Source organism: Salmo salar, chromosome 02 (genome assembly GCF_965601325.2).
Source record: "Salmo salar chromosome 02, fSalSal1, whole genome shotgun sequence".
NCBI classification, from domain to species: domain Eukaryota; kingdom Metazoa; phylum Chordata; class Actinopteri; order Salmoniformes; family Salmonidae; genus Salmo; species Salmo salar.
The window spans coordinates 47,867,583-47,889,644 of NC_138292.1; the positions used below are offsets into that span (position 1 = coordinate 47,867,583).

At 44.7% G+C, this 22,062-nt stretch overlaps 1 protein-coding gene across 5 annotated transcripts in view; it reads left to right on the forward strand.

Annotated features, from left to right (window-relative positions):
• Window positions 1–19,373: 19,373 nt before the first annotated feature.
• Window positions 19,374–22,062, forward strand: part of ptprub (protein tyrosine phosphatase receptor type Ub) — a 411,243-nt gene continuing 408,554 nt past the window's right edge. For 3 of the 5 annotated variants that reach the window (XM_014169427.3, XM_014169418.3, XM_014169437.3), the window contains exon 1: window positions 19,375–19,627. In XM_014169427.3, coding sequence (XP_014024902.1) covers window positions 19,558–19,627 — 70 coding nt within the window. In that variant the 5' untranslated portion in view covers window positions 19,375–19,557. Of the gene's footprint in view, window positions 19,628–22,062 lie in introns of all 5 variants that reach the window. The other 2 variants (XM_014169409.3, XM_082963807.1) reach the window with 1 other exon arrangement.

A 22,062-nucleotide genomic window follows, 5' to 3' on the forward strand; every position in this document is an offset into this window, starting at 1 on the left:
GGCCACAGTGTCTTCTGATCCCTCCTGTCTCAGCCTCCAGTATTTATGCTGCAGTAGTTTATGTGTCGGGGGGCTAGGGTCAGTCTGTTACATCTGGAGAATTTCTCTTGTCTTATCCGGTGTCCTGTGTGAATTTAAATATGCTCTCTCTAATTCTCTCTTTCTCTCTTTCTGTCTTTCTCTCGGAGGACCTGAGCCCTAGGACCATGCCTCAGGACTACCTGGCATGATGACTCCTTGCTGTCCCCAGTCCACCTGGCCGTGCTGCTGCTCCAGTTTCAACTGTTCTGCCTGCGGTTATGGAACCCTGACCTGTTCACCGGACGTGCTTGTTGCACCCTCGACAACTACTATGATTATTATTATTTGACCATGCTGGTCATTTATGAACATTTTAACATCTTGACCATGTTCTGTTATAATATCCACCCTGCACAGCCAGAAGAGGACTGGCCACCCCTCATAGCCTGGTTCCTCTCTAGGTTTCTTCCTAGGTTTTTGGCCTTTCTAGGGAGTTTTTCCTAGGGAGTTTTTCCTAGCCACCGTGCTTCTTTCACATGCATTGCTTGCTGTTTGGGGTTTTAGGCTGGGTTTCTGTACAGCACTTTGAGATATCAGCTGATGTACAAAGGGCTATATAAATACATTTGATTTGATTTGATTTGAATAGAGATTGCATCATCTGTGGATCTGTTGGGGCAGTATGCAAATTGGAGTGGGTCTAGGGTTTCCCATTACAACATTTACCATGCTGGTAGAAATTAAGTAAAACGGATTTAAGTTTCCCTGCATTAAAGTCCCCGGCCACTAGGAGCGCCGCCTCTGGTTGAGCATTTTGCTGTTTGCTTATGGCCCTATACAGCTCGTTGAGTGTGGTCTTAGTGCCAGCATCGGTTTGTGGTGGTAAATAGACAGCTACGAAAAAGATAGATGAAAACTCTCTTGGTAAATAGTGTGGTCTACAGCTTATCATGAGATACTCTAACTCAGGCGAGCAAAACCGTGAGACTTCCTTAATATTACATTTCATGCACCAGCTGTTATTTACAAATAGACACAGACCTCCACCCCTTGTCTTACCGGTGGCAGCTGTTCTATCTTGCCGATGGACCCTGGATCAGGTTACAGTGGGTCCGCTCTACAGCGCCCTCTCTCTCCCACAGAGGGGGAGAGGTGGAGGGGGCCGCTTTATGGCGGTCGTAAAATACTCTGCTTCTGGCCTCTGTAGTATTTGAGATTGGAATGTGACTGTGGAACACAGAGATACACTTGGACATCAAAAGGTTGAGTAATTGAAAAGTATTTCTATATTCCAAGCAGTTGGAGAGGTCCTTGGACACTTAATGAACAGTCATGTCGAGTTTGTTTCATTTGGTGACCTCATGAAGGACAGGAAACACACGTCACTGTTTCTTTGTTTGTATACACTTCTCAATTATGGGGTTTGCATCTGAATGTTGTATAAAATAAATGATGAAGCATAAGAATACTTTTGGAAAGATAACAATGTGATCTTAGTCTTCTAAATGAGAATTGTTTTTCATAGTATCTTGTGCTCAGTCAGTGGCCATGTCTCCTTGAGCACAGACACTATACCCAAACGTCATGGAACGCCCTTTTCCACAGAGTTAATAAAAGGACTCTTGACAAAATGTACATTTAGTCACAAATGCAGGGACGGGAGTTCCCACGTTGAAATGGCTAAGAAATCTACAAACTAAAGACCAATTATTCAGGCTGCAGCTGTTTAAGTACTTTAGTCTAGTAAACACAACCTGTCGAACGACCGAATGGTACTCTGACGTATCCATTATAACAAGCTACAACTACGAAAGACTTTGATCTCTGGTGGACAAACCATAGACTTTCTGTCAACTGACTATCCAGCAGACGGACTGGCGGTCACAGGGAAGGACAACAAAGGCATACACTTGTAAATATGTAAATTGCAATTTATTTTCGAATGAGCGGCTGTTCATATTCAAAGTATTAGCATTTCCATGAGTGTAGTTAGCAACTGTATTACAGTGGGTCCGCTCTGAGTTTCCCACTCTTGAGCTGTCCCCACCCCTTTCCTTTTTCTACCAAGACGTTATATCGGTTTCGTCCACTAGGGACTTTTCTTTGTGTCAGGATAGTAACCAATGTATAACTATTGTGTGTGTGTTTATGTAATTCTGTGATTGATTAGTTAGTTAGTAAATAAATAATGAAGCCAATTTGTATATCGCTGATTCATGATTTATGATGCTAGGGTTGTTTTTTTTAAATAATAATTTCACCTTTATTTAACCAGGTAAGCTAGTTGAGAACAAGGTCTCATTTACAACTGTGACCTGGCCAAGATAAAGCAAAGCAGTGCTACACAAACAACAACAACACAGAGTTACACATGGAATAAACAAGCGTACAGTCAATAACACAATAGAAAAAAAAGAAAGTCTATATACATTGTGTGCAAATGGAGTGAGGATGTAAGGCAATAAATAGGACATAGTAGCAAAGTAATTACAATTAAGCAGATTAAAACTGGAGTGATAAATGAGCAGATGATGATGTGCAAGTAGTGATACTGGTGTGCAAAAGAGCAGAAAAGTAAATAAAAACAATATGGGGATGAGGTAGGTAGATTGGGTGGGCAATTTACAGATGGACTATGAACAGCTCCAGCAATCGGTTAGCAGCTCAGAGTTAGTGAGGGAAATGTAAGTCTCCAGCTTCAGCAATTTTTGCAATTCCTTTCCAGTCACTGGCAGCAGAGAACTGGAAGGAAAGGTGGCCAAAGGAGGTGTTGGCTTTGGGGACGACCAGTGAGATATACCTGCTGGAGCGCGTGCTACGGGTGGGTGTTGTTATCCTGACCAGTGAGCTGAGATAAGGCGGAGTTTTACCTAGCATAGACTTATAGATGACCTGGAGCCAGTGGGTCTGGCGATGAATATGTAGCGAGGGCCAGCCGACTAGAGCATACAGGTCGCAGTGGTGGGTGGTATAAGGGGCTTTGGTAACAAAACGGATGGCACTGTGATAGACTGCATCCAGTTTGCTGAGTAGAGTATTGGAAGCTATTTTGTAGATGACATCGCCGAAGTCGAGGATCGGTAGGATAGTCAGTTTTACTAGGGTAAGTTTAGCGGCGTGAGTGAAGGAGGCTTTGTTGCGAAATAGAAAGCCGATTCTAGATTTGATTTTGGATTGGAGATGTTTGATATGAGTCTGGAAGGAGAGTTTACAGTCTAGCCAGACACCTAGGAATTTGTAGTTGCCCACATATTCTAGGTCAGAACCGTCCAGAGTAGTGATGCTAGTCGGGCGGGTGCAGGCAGCGAACGGTTGAAAAACATGCATTTGGTTTTACTAGTGTTTAAGAGCAGTTGGATGCCAATGAAGGAGTGTTGTTTGGCATTGAAGCTCGTTTGGAGGTTAGTTAACAGTGTCCAAGGAAGGGCCAGATGTATACAGAATGGTGTCATCTGCGTAGAGGTGGATCAGGGAATCACCCAGCAGCAAGAGCGACATCGTTGATATATACAGAGAAAAGAGTCAGCCCGAGAATTGAACCCTGCGGTACCCCCACAGAGACTGCCAGAGGTCCGGACAATAGGCCCTCCGATTTGACACACTGAACTCTGTCTGCGAAGGTTTTGGTGAACCAGGAGAGACACTCATTTGAGAAACCAAGGCTATTGAGTCTGCCGATAAGAATGTGGTGATTGACAGAGTCGAAAGCCTTGGCCAGGTCGATGAAGATGGCTGCACAGTACTGTCTTTTATCGGTGACAGTTATGATATCGTTTAGTACCTTGAGCGTGGCTGAGTTGCACCCATGACCAGCTCGGAAACCGGATTGCACAGCGGAGAAGGTACGGTGGGATTCGAAATGGTCAGTGATCTCTTTATTAACTTGGCAGATATCCAAGAGTTTGCGACATTCAGGAAGGAGACTGATGAGGTCATAATACATTAATAGAAGACCATAATCGATAATAAAATGTCTGAAGAGTTATATTTGAGAAATTGCAACTCAATAAGCAACATTTTCCTGTGGTGCCCCAACATGCTAGTTACTTACTATTCCGTAATTCATTAAAAAACATAAAAAAGACATTACAAACAATGCAAAAAAACGTACAAAAAACTACTTTCATGATTTTTTTTATTGGCAAGATTAGCAAACTTACCCATGACTTGCCAGCAACAGACTCTGACACTACACATCCAACTATATCTGATCAAATTCTGAAAGACAAGCATTGTAATTTCTTATTCCGTAAAGTGAGTGTGGAAGAGATGAAAACATTATTGTTGTCGACAACTGTCACGGTGTCACGGTTGTCGTTGGTAATGGAGGACCAAAACGCAGCAGGTATGTGTACGCTCATCTTGACATTTATTAACTCAGAATGAACACACCAAAACAACAAAACGAAACGAACTTACGAACAACGAAACAGTCTTGAAAGGCACACTCAGCAAAACAAGAAACAATCTCCCACAAATACACAGACAAACACACCCAACTAATATAGGACTTCCAATCAAAGGCAACACCACACAGCTGCCTTCAATTGGAAGTCCACCCCAATTAACTCAACATAGAAACAGATTACCTAGACTAAACATAGAATTACATAAACAAGGAACAGTGCCCAAAAACCCCGGAATACATAAATCAAATGCCCTTTTTTAGAAAAACCACCACCCCGAACCACATAAACCAAATACCCTCTGCCACGTCCTGACCAAACTACAATAACAATTAACCCTTATACTGGCCAGGACGTGACAGTACCCCCCCCCCCCCCCCCCCCTAAAGGTGCTAACCCCGGAAGCACCTCAAAAATAACAAAAACCCCAAACAACAACAAAAAAATCCCCCTAACTAAAGGGAGGGAAGGGAGGGTGGCTGCCGTCAACGACGGCACTGTGCTACACCCCCCCTCCCCAACCCACCTATATCTGGAGGTGGCTCTGGTTCAGGCAGTTCCGGGCAGACGACCCACCCCGGCAGCTCCGGGTAGACGGGCCACTCTGGCAGACCCGGAAGACAGTCGGGCCACTCTGGCAGTCCCGGAAGACAGTCGGGCCACTCTGGCATCGCCGGGCAGTCTGGCATCGCCGGGCAGTCTGGCATCTCCGGGCAGTCTGGCATCTCCGGGCAGTCTGGCCACTCTGGCATCTCCGGGCAGTCTGGCCACTCTGGCATCTCCGGGCAGTCTGGCCACTCTGGCATCTCCGGGCAGTCTGGCCACTCTGGCATCTCCGGGCAGTCTGGCCACTCTGGCATCGTCGGGCAGTCTGGCCACTCTGGCATCGCCGGGCAGTCTGGCCACTCTGGCATCGCCGGGCAGTCTGGCCACTCTGGCATCGCCGGGCAGTCTGGCCACTCTGGCATCTCCGGGCAGTCTGGCCACTCTTGCATCTCCGGGCACTCTGGCATCTCCGGGCAGTCTGGCCACTCTGGCAGCTCCTGACTAGTGGGTGGCTCTGGCGACTCTTCACTGACGGGCGGCTCTGGCGATTCCTCACTGACGCGCGGAATCGGGCGACTCTTGACTGACGGGCAGCTCGGGCGACTCTTGACTGACGGGCAGTTTGGGCGACTCTTGACTGACGGGCAGTTCGGGCGACTCTTGACTGACGGGCAGTTCGGGCGACTCTTGACTGACGGGCAGTTCTGGCGACTCTTGACTGACGGGCAGTTCTGGCGACTCTTGACTGACGGGCAGTTCTGGCGACTCTTGACTGACGGGCAGTTCTGGCGACTCTTGACTGACGGGCAGTTCTAGCGACGTCAGACTGGGATGACGCACTTGAAGCCTGGTGCGTGGTGCTGGTACTGGACGTACCAGACTGGGAACACGCACCTCCAGGCTAGTGCGGGAACAGGACGAGTCGGACTCGGGTGATGCACTTCCGGGTACGCACGAGAGACATGAGCTGGAAACTCAGGGCTATGGAGGCGCACAGGCGGTCTTGATCTTACCTCCTGCACAACCCGTCCTGGCTGGATGGAACTAGTAGCCCTGTACGAGCAGGGTGCTTGTACAGGGCAGACTGGGCTGTGCAGGGGCCTGATGGTAGCCGTGCGTAGAGCGGGAGTTGGGTAGCCTGGTCCTCGGAGGCGTACCGGCGAACAGATGCGCTGCGCAGGCATCCTCCTACCAGGCTGGATGCCCGCTCTAGCACGGCACCTGCGAGGGGCTGGAATAACGCGCACCGGACTGTGCGTGCGTATGGGTGAGATAGTGCGCTCCTCAGCGAAACATGGCGCTCTCCACCTCATACGCTCCTCCATATAACCACGGGTAGCTGGCTTCTGGCTCTTCCTATGCCTAGCCAAACTACCTGTGTGCCCCCCAAAAAAAAAATCTTGGGGGTGCCTCTCGTGCTTCAATGCCAGTCGTGTTCCTCGGAAACGTTCCCGGTCCATACCAGCCTTTCGCCTTTCCTCCCTCTCTCTTACCACCTGTCTCCATGGAAGGCGATCCTTTCCTGCTTGGATCTCCTCCCAAGTGTAGGAGCCTTCTCCCCTCAAGATCTCCTCCCAAGTCCATCTCTCACCATAGTCCAACTCAAAATCCCTTTGCTCCTTCCTCTGCTGCTTGGTCCTTTGATGGTGGGAGATTCTGTCACGGTTGTCGTTGGTAATGGAGGATCAAAACGCAGCAGGTATGTGTACGCTCATCTTGACATTTATTAACTCAGAATGAACACACCAAAACAACAAACGAAACGAACTTACGAACAACGAAACAGTCTTGAAAGGCACACTCAGCAAAACAAGAAACAATCTCCCACAAATACACAGACAAACACACCCAACTAATATAGGACTTCCAATCAAAGGCAACACCACACAGCTGCCTTCAATTGGAAGTCCACCCCAATTAACTCAACATAGAAACAGATTACCTAGACTAAACATAGAATTACATAAACAAGGAACAGTGCCCAAAAACCCCGGAATACATAAATCAAATGCCCTTTTTAGAAAAACCACCACCCCGAACCACATAAACCAAATACCCTCTGCCACGTCCTGACCAAACTACAATAACAATTAACCCTTATACTGGCCAGGACGTGACACACGGCTGTTCGAATGATCGGACCAAAATGCAGCGTCGGTTTCGTTCCACATATTTATTGGACAGTGAAACTTAATGCGATACAAAAAATAAACTGAAGGAACAAAACAACAAACCGTGACGCAGGAGGAACAAACACACTCACAAAATATAATCACCCACAAAACACAAGTGGGACAAACATCAACTTAAAATATGGCCTCCAATTAGAGACAACGACAACCGGCTGCCTAATTGGAGGTCATGCCAAACAAAAACCAACGTAGAATTACAAAACTAGAAACTAAACATAGAAATACAAAAATGGACAAACACCCCCTGTCACGCCCTGACCTACTCTACCATAGAAAATAACAACTTACTATGGTCAGGACGTGACAACAACAATAACAAGCCACCGGGGTCTGACAACTTGGATAGAAAATGACTGAAGTTAATAGCGGACGATATTGCCACTCCTATTTGCCATATCTTAAATTTAAGCTTACTTAAAAGTGTGTGCCCTCAGGCCTGGAGGGAAGCAAAAGTCATTCCACTACCTAAGAATAGTAAAAAACCCTTTACTGGCTCAAATAGCTGACCAATCAGCCTGTTACCAACATTTAGTAAAGTTACAGAAAAAAATAGGTTTGACCAGATACAATGCTATTTTACAGTAAACAAATTGTTTACTTTCAGCGCACTTATAGAGAAGGACATTAATGACTTTTGATTGGCTGAGAGAAATTGATGATATAAATATTGTGGGGGCTGTTTTGTTAGACTTCAGTAGAGGTTTTGACATTATCGATCATAGTCTGCTGCTGGAAAAAACATATGTGTTATGGTTTTACACCCTCTGCTATATTGTGGATAAAGATTTACCTGTCTCACAGAACACAGAGGGTGATCTTTAATGGAAGCCTCTCCAACATAATCCAGATAGAATCAGGAATTTCCCAGGTCAGCTGTCTAGGCCCCTTACTTTTTTCAATCTTTACTAACGACATGTCAATGGCTTTGAGTAAGGCTAGTGTGTCTATGTATGGGGATGACTTAACACAGTACACGTCAGCTACTACAGCAACTGAAATGACTGCAACGCTAAACAAAGAGCTGCAGTTAGTTTCAGAATGAGTTGGAAAGGAATAAGTTAGTCCTAAATATTTCTAAAACTAAAAGCATTGCATTTGGGACAAATCATTCACTAAACCCTAAACCTCAACTAAATCTTGTAATAAATAATGTGGAAATTGAGCAAGTTGAGGTGACTAAACTGCTTGGAGTAACCCTGGATTTTAAACTGTCATGGTCAAAACACGTTGCTACATCAGTAGCTAAGATGCGGAGAAGTCTGTCGATAAAAAACTCGCTGCTCTGCCTTCTTAACAACAAGGCAGGTCCTACGGGCCCTAGTTTTGTCACACCTGAACTACTGTTCAGTCGTGTGGTCAGGTACCACAAAGAGGGACTTAGGAAAATTTCAGTTGGCTCAGAATAGCACAGCACAGCACCTTAAAAGTACATGATATGTGATATGCATACAATGATATTCATGTCAAACTCTCAATTCTCAAAGTGGAGGAGAGATTGACTTCATCACTACTTGTTTTTGTAAGAAGTGTTGACAAGCTGAATGTACCGAGCTGTCTGTTTAAACTATTAGTACACAGCTTGGACACCCGTGTATACCCGTCAAGACATGCCACCAGGCGTTTCTTCACAATCCCCAAGTCCAGAACCGACAATGGGAGGCGCACAGTACTTGCAACACAGACTGAGAGTCGAGAAGCAGGTAGTACATTTAATAAACCAACAAACATACGTAGACGACATAGCAGTGGCGTCTTCACATAGACGAAGAAACAATACTGACTGGGGAAAGAACCTATGGGAGTGCCAGATATAGGGGAAGTAAAGTGACAGGACATTAAAAACTGTAATATCTTATGTTTCACCGAGTCGTGGCTGAACGATGACATGAATAACATACAGCTGGTGGGTTATACACTGTATTGGCAGGATAGAACAGTAGCCTCTGGTAAGACAAGGGGCGACGGTCTATGTATATTTGTAAACAGCTGGTGCACGATATCTAAGGAAGTCACAATGTTTTGCTCGCCACCACAAACCAATGCTGGCACTAAGACCGCACACAATGAGCTGTATATGGCCATAAGCAAACGGAAAACGCTCGTCGAGAGGCGGCGCTCCTAGTGGCCGCGGACTTTAATGCAGGGAAACTTCAATCCGTTTTATCTCATTTTTGAATGTGAAACCAGGGGGAAAAGAACTCTAGACCAACTTTACTCCGCATACAGAGACGCATACAAAGCTCTCTCGCTCTCCATTTGGCAAATCTGACCATAATTCTATCCTCCTGATTCCTGCTTACAAACAAAAACTTAAGCAGGAAGCACAAGTGACTTGGTCTTTAAAAAAGTGGTCAGATGAAGCAGATGCTAAGCTACAGGACTGTTTTGCTAGCACAGACTGGAATATGTTCTGGGATTCTTCTGGCATTGAGGAGTACACCACATCAGTCACTGGCTTCATCAGTGACTGTACGTACATACCCCAACCAGAAGCCATAGATTACAGGCAACATCTGCACTGAGCTAAAGGGTAGAGCTGCCACCTTCAAGGAAGCTTATAAGAAATCCCTCTATGCCCTTCGACGAACCATCAAACAGGCAAAGCATCAATACAGGACTAAGATTGAATCGTACTACACCGTCTCCGACGCTCGTCAGATGTGGCAGGGCTTGCAAACTATTACAGACTACAAAGGGAAGCACAGCTGCGAGCTGCCCAGTGACACGAGCCTACCAGACGGGCTAAATTACTTCTATGCTCGTGTTGAGGCATGTAACACTGAAACATGCATGAGAGCATCAGCTGTTCTGGACGACTGTGTGATCACACTCTCTGTAGCCAATGTGAGTAAGACCTTTAACCAGGTCAACATTCACAAGGCCGCAGGGCCAAACGGATTACCAGAACATGTACTCCACTGACCAACTGGCAAATGTCTTCACTGACATTTTTAACTACTCCCTGTCTGAGTCTGTAATACCAACATGTTTCAAGCAGACCACCATAGTCCCTGTGCCCAAGAACACAAAGATATCCTGCCTAAATGACTACTGAGCTGTAGCACTCACGTCTGTAGCCATCAATTGCGTTGAAAGGCTGGTCATGGCCCACATCAACACTAATCACACGTTTCCAGAAACCCTAGACCCACTCCAATTTGCATACCGCCTCAGCAGATCCACAGATGATGCAGTCTCTACTGCACTCCACACTGCCCTTTCACACCTGGACAAAAGGAACACCTATGTGAGGATACTATTCATTGACTACAAACAGCTCAGCGTTCAACACCATAGTGAACTCAAAGCTCATCACTAAGCTAAGGACCCTGGGACTAGACATCTCCCTCTGCAACTGGATCCTGGACTTCCAGACGGGCCGACCCCAGGTGGTAAGGGTAGGTAACAACACATCTGCCACGCTGATCCTCAACAGGGTGGCCCCTCCGGGGTGGGTTCTCAGTCCCCTCCTGTACTCCCTGTTCACTCATGACTGCTTGGCCAGGCACGACTCCAACACCATAATTAAGTTAGCTGATGACACAACAGTGATAGGCCTCATCACCGACTACGATGAGACAGCCTATAGGGAGGAGGTCAGAGACCTGGCCTTCAACGTGACAACAACCTCTCCCTCAACGTGATCAAGACAAAGAAGATGATTGCGGACTACAGGAAAAGGAGGACCGAAAATGCCCCGATTCTCATCGACGGGGCTGTAGTGGAGTAGGCTGAGAGCTTCAAGTTCCTTCGTGTCCACATCACCAACAAACTATCATGGTCCAAGCATATCAAGACAGTTGTGAAGAGGGCACGACAAAACCCTCAGGATACTGAAAAGATTTGGCATGGGTCCTCAGATCCTCAAAAAGTTCTACAGCTGCATCATCCTGACTGGTTGCATCACTGCGAGGACAGTTAATGGGTGTGGGCTCCCTCTCCAGAGCCTGGCAGATGTCCACATCTACAGCCCAGACCACAGGGGCTATGACTCGGGAGGATGGGATTATTGGTGCATTCTGGACAGGACCCTCTTCCGAATTGTAGAGACGGGACAGGGCATCGGCCTTGGTGTTTTTTTAACCTGGGCGATGGGTCAGCGTGAAGTCAAATCTTGTGAAGAAAAGGGCCCACCTTGCTTGGGGCGGATTCAGCCTCCTTGCTGTCTGTATGTACTCCAGGTTCCGATGGTCGGTGAGGATGACGAATGGGTCCTTGGTGCCCTCCAGCCAGTATCACCACTTCTCTAATGTCAACTTCACCGCCAGGAGCTCTCGATCACCGTAATTCCTCTCTGCAGGGGACAGTTTCTTAGAGTAATATTCACACGGATACAATTTCTGTGGATTACCTTGTCGTTGAGACAGAACTGCCCCCACGCCCACCTCCACCACAAAGGATATCCTGGGATCTGGGTGTTTGAGCAATAGGGCGGAGGTGAAATGTCACTTGAGTAGACAGAAGGCCTCGTCTACTCAACCAGCTGATGCAGGACTAGTGGACGTGCGACTTAAACCTTGTTGGAGGCCTCTTGGATGTACTCCTCCATGGCTTTGGTCTCAGCCACTGACAGAGGGTAGATGCGTCTGCATGGGGGCTCAGAACCTGCAAGCAGGTTGATGGCACAGTCCCAGTCCCTGCGATGAGGAGGAAGACAGGTGGCACGGTCTTGGAAAATACCTACGGGTTGTTGGGCTGAAGGGCAACCACAGGACTCTCAACTGATGTGGAACCACAGGGGATGGGGAAGCAGGCCCTCTGGCATTTGGGTGACCAGTCTGTGATTCTCATCCTCGACCATGAGATGGTGGGGTTATGGCGTTGAAGCCAAGGTAGGCCGAAGATGATCTTGGGAACTGGTGATGAAGGGGATGTTCTCCTGATGAATGGACTCCACGGTGAGGGTGAGTGGTTGGATGATGTGTGTGAAGGTACCGGAGAGTGGGTATGAGATGATGTTCAGAGAGGAGGCAAGGGTCTGGTCAATAAAGTTCCCCGCGGCACCGGAATCCGCTAACGCTGTAGACCCAGTGCATGAGGGACAGTCAACTAGTGTGATGGACACCAAAAAGAGTTTAGCAGAAAGTGATGAAAAGGGAATACTCACTCTTTCCCCAGGAGGTGGAAGATCACGTGACCGTCCCTCTGCTCTTGTGGATCCCAGGTTGGGAAGTACCGGACACCGCTGGAGCTGGTGTCCTCCTTGACCACAATAAAGAGTCCCTGAAGGGCAACCACAGCTGTTTACACAGCTGTTTACACTATTTACATTGACCCCCCCCCCCCCCCCCTTTTGTTTTTACACTGCTGCTACTCGCTGTTTATTATCTATGCATAATCACTTTAACCCTAACTACATGTAAAGATTACCTCGACTAACCTGTACCCCGTACAATGACTCGGTACCGGTACCCCCTGTATATAGCCTCGTTATTGTTATTTTATTGTTTCACTTTTATTTCCCTTAGTTTATTTAGAAAATATTTTCTTTAATCTATTTCTTGAACTGCATTGTTGGTTAAGGGCTTGCAAGTAAGCTTTTAATGAGCACCCTATGGCCCTTCTCCTCCACCTGTGGGATACTACTCAGCATCAGGTGGGGCCTCATCCTCAATAACCCAGTGTGTGGATTATTCGTCTACGTTGGAGTACAAGGGAGTTGCAGCGCCATGTACATCGCTGCATACGCCATATGGAGAATAGGATGCCTGTTTTTACACTATTGAGCAGAATATACAATCTTCACATTATGCAACAGAAGACCAGATCCGGGCTTCCTCTTGTCAGGGGAGCCCTCTTCAACAGGTTGCAGTGGAGAACATGGGACAGTCATATGGAGGACAGCAGCTAGAAGTTGCCTCCAGCCTGTTGTCAGGCATGGCTGCAACTGAGACCGGGGAGGGACATATCATGTCCTCGGCCCCCGCTAGTCCTCAGGAGTTGCCTGCTACGGAGACTGAGCCCACACTAGATGTCCTTTCCCATCTTCCCTCCACTGCTGTGGAGTCTGGGGGAACCTTCTCCTCGGCTCGGGTGGCCTATGCGGATCCAGCAGCATTGCCACCAAGTCATCACCAGCCAAAGCTACCCGGCGAGACGTTGACTATACCGGTCACAAAACTTTCAGTCTCCTTCAAACAGTGGCAGAGAGCACCATCGCTTGTCTGCCAATCTCTGGACTTGTGGGATGGTGGTGTGTGCCCAAAGTGAGCTGTGTGACATTGATTTAATCTAGTCTTTACAGTACCAGTCAAATGTTTTGACACACCTACTCATTCAAGGTTTTTCTTTATTTGTACTATTTTCTACATGGTAGAATAATAGTGAAGACATCAAAACTATGAAATAACACATATGGAATCATGTAGTAACCAAAAAAGTGTTAAACAGATTCTTCAAAGTAGCCACCCTTTGCCTTGATGACAGCTTTGCACACTCTTGGCATTCTCTCAAAAGGTTATTGGTCACATACACATGTTTAGCAGATGTTATAACGGGTGTAGCGAAATGCTTCATGAGGTAGTCATTTCAATTAACAGGTGTGCCTTGTTAAAAGTTAATTTGTGGAATTTCTTTCCTTCTTAATGCGTTTGAGCCTATCAGTTGTGTTGTGACAAGGTAGTGGTGGTATACAGAGGATAGCCCTCTTTGGTAAAAGACCAAGTCCATATTATGGTAAGAAGAGCTCAAATAAGCAAAGAGAAACGACAGTCCATCATTATTTTAAGACATTAAGGTCAGTCAATGTGGAAAATTACAAGAACTTTTAAAGTTTCTTCAACTGCAGTCGCAAAAACCATCAAGCGCTATGATAAAAAATGACCGCCACAGGAAAGGAAGACCCAGAGTTACCTCTACTGCAGAGGATAAGTTCATTAGCGTTACCAGCCTCAGAAATTGCTGCCCAAATAAATGCTTCACAAAGTTCAGTAACAGACACATCTCAACATCAACTTGTGACGGCCCTGAATGTTTCTGAACCGTCTCAGTGCTTCTCCTTCCAATAGGGCAATTTCCCTTTAATTCCCAATTAAATAGCCAGCATCAGCTGCGCAAAAGTGGGGTTGTGATGGAAACGTGAATGGGGATGTGTTCAACCCTCAGTTCTGAAGCTTCTCTCTTCCGTTTGTTGTGTTGCTTTAAAAGTGTGCTTTGTGTAGCCTAATAGCAAGTTTTACCCAGGATCGGATCCACTCTTTGCATACGTGGACTACACCTCTCCGTTGTTCTTCGTGGCCTTTCTCCGCTGGAGATCTGTCGGCGGATTGGCTTGTCTGACAGACCGACTGACTACAACCTTTTTTGTATACGGTATTTCATTTGTTTTGGTGTGATGTATACCGTGATGATTTATGTAGTTAGTTGTAGTTGAGGACTTATTAAGATGTGATACGCTTTACAGTTGTGTGGTAAAATATTTGTTATTTTGATTGTATGATTGACACTGAGTTTACGCTACACTGGGATGAACGGACAAACATTGCGTGACTAAGGTCACTTGAGTTCCCTGAACTTGTTTACCAGGCTGGACTCTTTTTAGGCCCGAGGTACAGGACATTTCTGGAGGAACCAGAGCTGTTTAAAGCTCATTATCGTTATATTGTTGTGTGTGATCATTTATGTTGTTAATACAACCACGCAAAAGAATACAGTTGTTTTGTAAGTTCTTTCCAATGTTTTAAGGGTTTATGAAAAGTGTATTTCCATCCTGACTTTTACATGAGTCCTTTGTATTGGTGTAGACTTGACGGACCAGATGGGACTCATTCCCTCCCAAACTAAAAGGAGAAACCAATATTTTCTCTGGTAGGCACAACCTACCTGGCACCCCTATAAATGATAACCTCAAGTCAAAACCGTTACAAACTGTTCAGAGGAGACGGCGTGAATCAGGCCTTTCATGGTCAAATTGCTACAAAGAAACCACTACTAAAGGACACTAATAATAAGAAGAGACTTGCTTGGGCCAAAAAACATGAGCAATGGACATTAGAACGGTGGTAATCTGTCCTTTGGTCTGATGAATCCAAATTTACGATTTTTTGTTCCTAACATGAAGCATGGAGGAGGAGGTGTGATGTGTGGGGGTGCTTTGCTGGTGATTTATATAGAATTCAAGGAATTTAAGGCACCAGCATGGCTACCACAGCATTCTGCAGTGATATGCCATCCATGCGCTTAATGGGACTATCATTTGTTTTTCAACAGGACAATGACCCAACACACTTCCAGGCTGTGTAAGGAGAGTGATGGAGTACTGCATCACATGACCTGGCCTCCACAATCACCCGACCTCAACCCAATTGAGATGGTTTGGGATAAGTTGGACAGCAGAGTGAAGGAAAAGCAGCCAAAAAGTGCTTAGCATATGTGGGAACTCCTTCAAGACTGTTGGAAAAGCATTCCAGATGAAGCTGGTTGAGAGCATGCCAAGAGTGTGCAAAGCTGTCATCAAGGCAAATGGTGGCTACTTTGAAAAATCGCTAATATAAAAATGATTCCATATGTGTTATTTCATAGTTTCAATGTCTTCACCATTATTCTATAATGTAGAAAATAGTAAAAATAAAGAAAAACCCTTGAATGAGTAGGTATTTCCAGACTTTTGACTGGTACTGTACTGTTCTTAATAGTTGTTGTTGCATTATATACTGAACAAAAATATAAAAACAACATGTTAAGTGTTGGTCCCATGTATTATGAGTTGAAATCAATTATCAGAAAATGTTTACATGTGCACAAAAAGTGTATTTCTATAAAATGTTGTGCACAAATTTGTTCATATCCCTGTTAATGAGCATTTCTCCTTTGCCAAGGTAGTCCAACCACCTGGCAGGTGTGGCATATCAAGAAGCTGATTAAACAGCATGATCATTACACAGGTGCACCTTGTGCTGGGGACAATAAAAGGCCACTCCAAAATGTGCAGTTTTGCCACACAACACAATGCCACAGAGCTCTCAAGTTTTGAGGGAGTGTGCAATTGGAATGCTGACTGCAGGAATGTCCACCAGAGCTGTTGCCAGAGAATTAAATGTTCATTTCTCTACCATAAGCCGCCTCCAACGTTGTTTTATAGAATTTGGCAGTATGCCCAACCGGCCTAACAACCGCAGACAATGTGTAACCAACCACCCCAGCCAAGGACCTCCACATCCGGCTTCATCACCTGTGGGATCGTCTGAGACCAGCTACCCGGACAGCTGATGAAACTGTGGATTTGCACAACCGAAAAATTTCTGCATAATCTGTCAGAAACCGTCTCAGGGAAGCTCATCTGAGTGCTCGTTGTCCTCACCAGGGTCTTGACCTGACTGCAGTTTGGCGTCATAACCAACCTCAGTGGGTAAATGCTCATCTTTGATGGCCACTGGCACGGTGGAAAAGTGTGCTCTTCACAAATGAATCCCGGTTTCAACTGTACTGGGCAGATGGCAGACGCCGTGTATGGCGTGTTAGTAGCGAGCGGTTTGCTGATGTCAACGTTGTGAACAAAGTGCCCCATGGTGGCGGTGGGGTTATGGTATGGGCATGCATAAGCTACGGACAACGAACGCAATTGCATTTTATCGATGGCAATTTGAATGCACGAGATCCTGAAGCCCATTGTCGTGCCATTCATCTACCGCCATCACGTTTCAGCATGATAATGCAAGGCCCCGTCACAAGGATCTGTACACAATTCCTGCAAGCTGAAAATGTCCCAGTTCTTCCATGGCCTGCATACTCACCCATTGAGCATATTGGGGATGCTCTGGATCGACGTGCATGACAGCGAGTTCCAGTTCCCGCTAATATCCAGCTACATCGCACAGCATTAAAGAGGAGTGGGACAACATTCCACAGGCCACAATCAACACCCTGATCAACTCTATGTGAAGGAGATGTATCACGCTGCATGAAGCAAATGGTGGTCACACCAGACACTGACTGGTTTTCTGATCCCCGTCTCCTACTTATTTTTTAAGGTATCTTTGACCAATAGTTGCATATCTGTATTCACAGTTATGTGATATCCATATATTAGGGCCTAATGAATTCATTTAAATTGACTGATTTCCTTATATGAACTGTAACTCAGTAAAATCTTTGAAATTGTTGCACTTTGTGTTTATATTTTTGTTCAGTGTACATACTGTATCAGGGTACTTTTATCCTTATTTAATGTAAAAAAGCTTACATCACAAAATGGCAACTACTTCTAAACATATAATCAATACACATCATGGATTGGTGATAATCCCTGTTGAATTCATTATGTGTTCTGGTCAAATCAGATCACAATGTGTTCTCAACCTCAATCCAATATTTAAATGTAGTTGATTATTAGTCAAGTATAGTTTTCAAACTCGATAGTACCGAAATTAAATAACTGTTTACTATCTTTCTGAGTGGTGAATATAGGTTGAAATCTCATTGATCAATGTCTCTACCAAATATTACCAAGTTGAAATGACGTGCTGTGCCCAGTGGGATGCTGTTGCCTTGTCAGCACTTTTCAGCTTCCTAAAAGATTTAACTTGAATTATGAGTCACAAGGCCCATGTAATTCCAATATAAATATGTGAGGACACCATTTATATGTGACAATATGTGGCAATTCATGAAATAAATCACATTGCAATGTCTTAATACATGTTGCTGTATGTAATCACATGGCAGCAAACAGGTTGGCTGGCAAATGAACTAATCTAAACGTGCCATCATGCCTGACTTAATGGTCCATTAAACTCACAAGATTATCCGTGTCCATGGCTTTGTGTTGAATCAATGACATGTTTGAAAATAGATGTCAGGTGAATGACTGGTAAGAGTGACAGACCAAGCATTCTCATTTAAGTGTCCTTAACCTGTATTGAAGGATTAGCTAAGGGCTAAAGTGTCTGATGGAACATGTAACAATGATTTTGAATCACTAAACAGACCAGACAAGAGAAAATACTTCAATTTGAGACTTTAACAGATCAGTAACATGCAGGAATCTTCTTCTTCAGAATAATACATTGGGAGAATCTCAACGGCCTACTTCTCACGACCTCTCTCCTCGCCTCCTTCTCAAAACCTATTGGAAAAGAAAGCTCCTCCCCTCTGACCTTCTCCTCCAATGGATTTTGAGAAGGAGGTGAGGAGAGAGGACGTGAGGAGCATGCAATTGAGATTCTCCCATAAACAAATGTATTTGTATTTTTGTATTTATTATGGATCCCCATTACCTGATCTTTTAATGTCTCAAATTGAAGTATTTTCTCTTGTCTCTTCCTGGGATCCAGCAATATTAAGGCAGTTATATACAATTAAAAACGTTACATTACATTTCACAACAGATTTCACAACACAAATGAAGGCAGTTATATACAATAAAAAATGTTACATTACATTTCACAACAGATTTCACAACACATTGTGTGCCCTCTACTACCATATATCTACAACAACAAAAATCCATGTGCGTCTGTCTGTGCATGTGTCTCTTCACAGTCCCCGCTGTTCAATATGGTATATTTTTATCTGGGTGCATCCTTTATGGAGTAAAGATATGCACCTCTGAACAAGTCACACATACCCATAGCCTACACAGTAGAATGTCATAGAGACTGAGCTATACAGAGTACATTTACATTGATAGATGGATTAATATTTGGATATCTATGTCCCTTCCCTTCCCCAAGTCATGACATAACAGCCAGCCACAGTGGTTGGCTCCTCACAAGCTACTCCTATTCATGGGTCAAAAGGTACATGGTCTTTTCTTGTGTGCTAAAAAAAAAATGCCTTATCCACTCAGCCTGTGAAGCTGTTAGGATAATTAATCTGTTTCCCATTCTGCAGATAGACTGACAGACTATGTCCATTGTTGCAGATCTGCTCATCTCACCTGTGATCATAAAGCCACCAGTGAATCCATTGTTGAGGCTACTTTGAGTGGATCTGGTGTGACATCTTTTGGGAGATCATCAGGTGGATAACCTCAGCACCCAGAACCAATCAGCTACTATATTTTGATGGAGACTAGGTGGATGTATGTGAATGCTTGGCGAGACACAGACACACACGCACGCACAGAGAGACATGTAGCGAGTTCAATCTCACCTCAGAAAAATCTTCAAGCGCCAGAATAGTTGCAAGAAGGCGCCACTTGGAGGCGTCCGTCGCGTATTTTTAATCACACACATATCGAGACAGAAAGTGTGCTTGGGGGGAAGAGAGAAAATGTTTTGTACTGTTTATCCTGACGTCAGTTAGTACGGCTTGCACTACTGCGGTTGTCTCGCAACTACGTTTGAGCAAGAATTCGGGAATCGATAGGCTGGAGTCCACAACTTGCAAATCGTTCCTCGAGGAGTCACTGAAATGATTTCTGCAGATATTCCAAACTGGACTAAAACAACACAATGAACACCTGTGCTTTTCTGCTGCTCCTGGCCGTTCAAATCTACGCCGAAGGCATAGAGGGACCAACAGGTAAAGAGCCCTTTCTTCCTGTTTTCAAGTCACTGCGCACTTGGGAAGCGATGCATCCAGTTTGGCAAGCTCTAAATCGATGTGTTGAGCCTGAAAAGGGGTGTGAAAGGTGTCGCAGTATGTTTTCCAGTTAACTTTATTCATAGGCGACTGAAGGCTCGATTTATTGCATAATGAAGAGGGCTTACTGAGATAATGGGCTCTTCATAAGAATAGACAACTTTGTTATGGAAACGTGTTTTTATTAGATTGCTTCGAATCTGAGGATAGTGCTTGTTTTGTGAGAAAGACTTTCCCCTCTGCATTCCAGATCAGAATCCACTACGTATTCCCGCTTTTTGTTATACCTTTATGGTATGTAAAGGGACGGATAGTCTAGGGTATGTTATTCGTATATTCGCCTAATCGTTTAGCCCGTATTTCCCCCTTGGAAGTAGGCTATTCAAACAGTGCGTCGGCTACCCTGTCATGATAACGCAATGGTATTGTTTGCTACTTTAATTCTAGATTAACATTTCTGGACCTGAAATCCCGAAATTGCATTCCAACGTGTAAATGTGGATACAGCTTTACCGATGTTTTGTGTTGAGTTTTAAAGCCTCTTATCTGGTGGAAATATGCAGACTGTGGGAAAGTCATGCTTTGATTGAGAACATGTGCTGGCAAGTGTCTATACTGACATGTTCAACCTGACCCAGTCTGTAATACTTATATGTTTCAAGCAGACCACCATAGGCCCTATGCCCAAGAACGCCATGGTAACTGTCTAAATGAATATTGCCCCATAGCACTCACATCTGTAGCCATGAAAGGCTAGTAATGGCTCACATCAACCCAAACACCCTGGACCCATTCCAATTCGCATACTGCCTCCACACTGCCCTCTCCCACCTGGAGGAACACCGACACTATATATACAAAAGTATGTGGACACCCATTCAAATGAGTGGATTTGGCTATTTCAGCCACAACCGTTGCTGACGTGTATACAATTGAGCACACAGCCATGCAATCTCTGTAGTCAAACATTGGCAGTAGAATAGCCTTACTGACGAGCTCAGTGACTTTCAATGTGGCACCGTCATAGGATGCCACCTTTCCAACAAGTCAGTTCTTAAAATGTTGAACCACTAGGCTACCTGCCACCCCCAGATTGGGCTACGATCTGAGGTGCAGTTAACTCTAATTAATTTATCCTCTGCAGCAGAGGTCTTTCTTTCTTGTGGCAGTCTTCATGAGAGCCAGTTTCATCATAGCGCTTTATGGTTTTTGCAATTGCACTTGAAGAAACGTTCAAAGTTCTTGAAATTTTCCACATTGAACGACCTTCATGTCTTAAAGTAATGGACTGTCGTTTCTCTTTGCTTATTTGAGCTGTTCTTGCCATAATATGGACTTGGTCTTTTACCAAATAGGGCTATCTTCTGTATACCACCACTACCTTGTCACAACACTGATTGGCTCAAACGCATTAAGAAGGAAAGAAATTCCACAAAATAACTTTTAAGAAGGGACACCTGTTAATTGAAATGCATTCATGAAGCTGGCTGAGAGAAGGAAAGCAGCCAACAATGTGGGAACTCCTTAAAGACTGTTGGAAAAGCATTCCATGTGAAGCTGGTTGAGAGAAGGCCAAGAGTGTGCAAAGCTGTCATCAAGGCAAATGGTGGCTACTTTGAAGAATCTAAAATATAATATATTTTGATTTGTTTAACCCTTTTTGGGTTACTACATTATTCCATATGTGTTATTTCATAGTTTTGATGTCTTCACTATTCTACAATGTAGAAAATAGTAAAAACAAAGTAAAACCCTTGAATGAGTAGGTGTGTCCTAACTTTTGACTGTTATTTTATACTAAATAATAGAGTTGAAGTCGGAAGTTTACATATACCTTAGCCAACTACATTTAAACTCAGTTTTTCACAATTCCTGACATTTAATACAAGTAAAAATTCCCTGTCTTAGGTCAGTTAGGATCACCACTTTATTTTAAGAATGTAAAATGTCAGAATAATAGTAGAGCAAATTATTTATTTCAGCTTTTATTTCTTTCATCACATTCCCAGTGGGTCAGAAGTTTACATACACTCAATTACTATTTGGTAGCATTACCTTTTTAAATTGTTTAACTTGGGTCAAATGTTTCGGGTAGCCTTCCACAACCTTCCCACAATAAGTTGGGTGAATTTTGGCCCATTCCTCCTGACAGAGCTGGTGTAACTGAGTCAGGTTTGCAGACCTCCTTGCTCGCACACGCTTTTTCAGTTCTACCCACAGATTTTCTATGGGATTGAGGTCAGGGCTTTGTGATGGCCACTCCAATACCTTGACTTTGTTTTCCTTAAGCCATTTTGCCACAACTTTGGAAGTATGCTTGGGGTCATTGTCCATTTGGAAGACCTATTTGCGATCAAACTTTAACTTCCTGACTG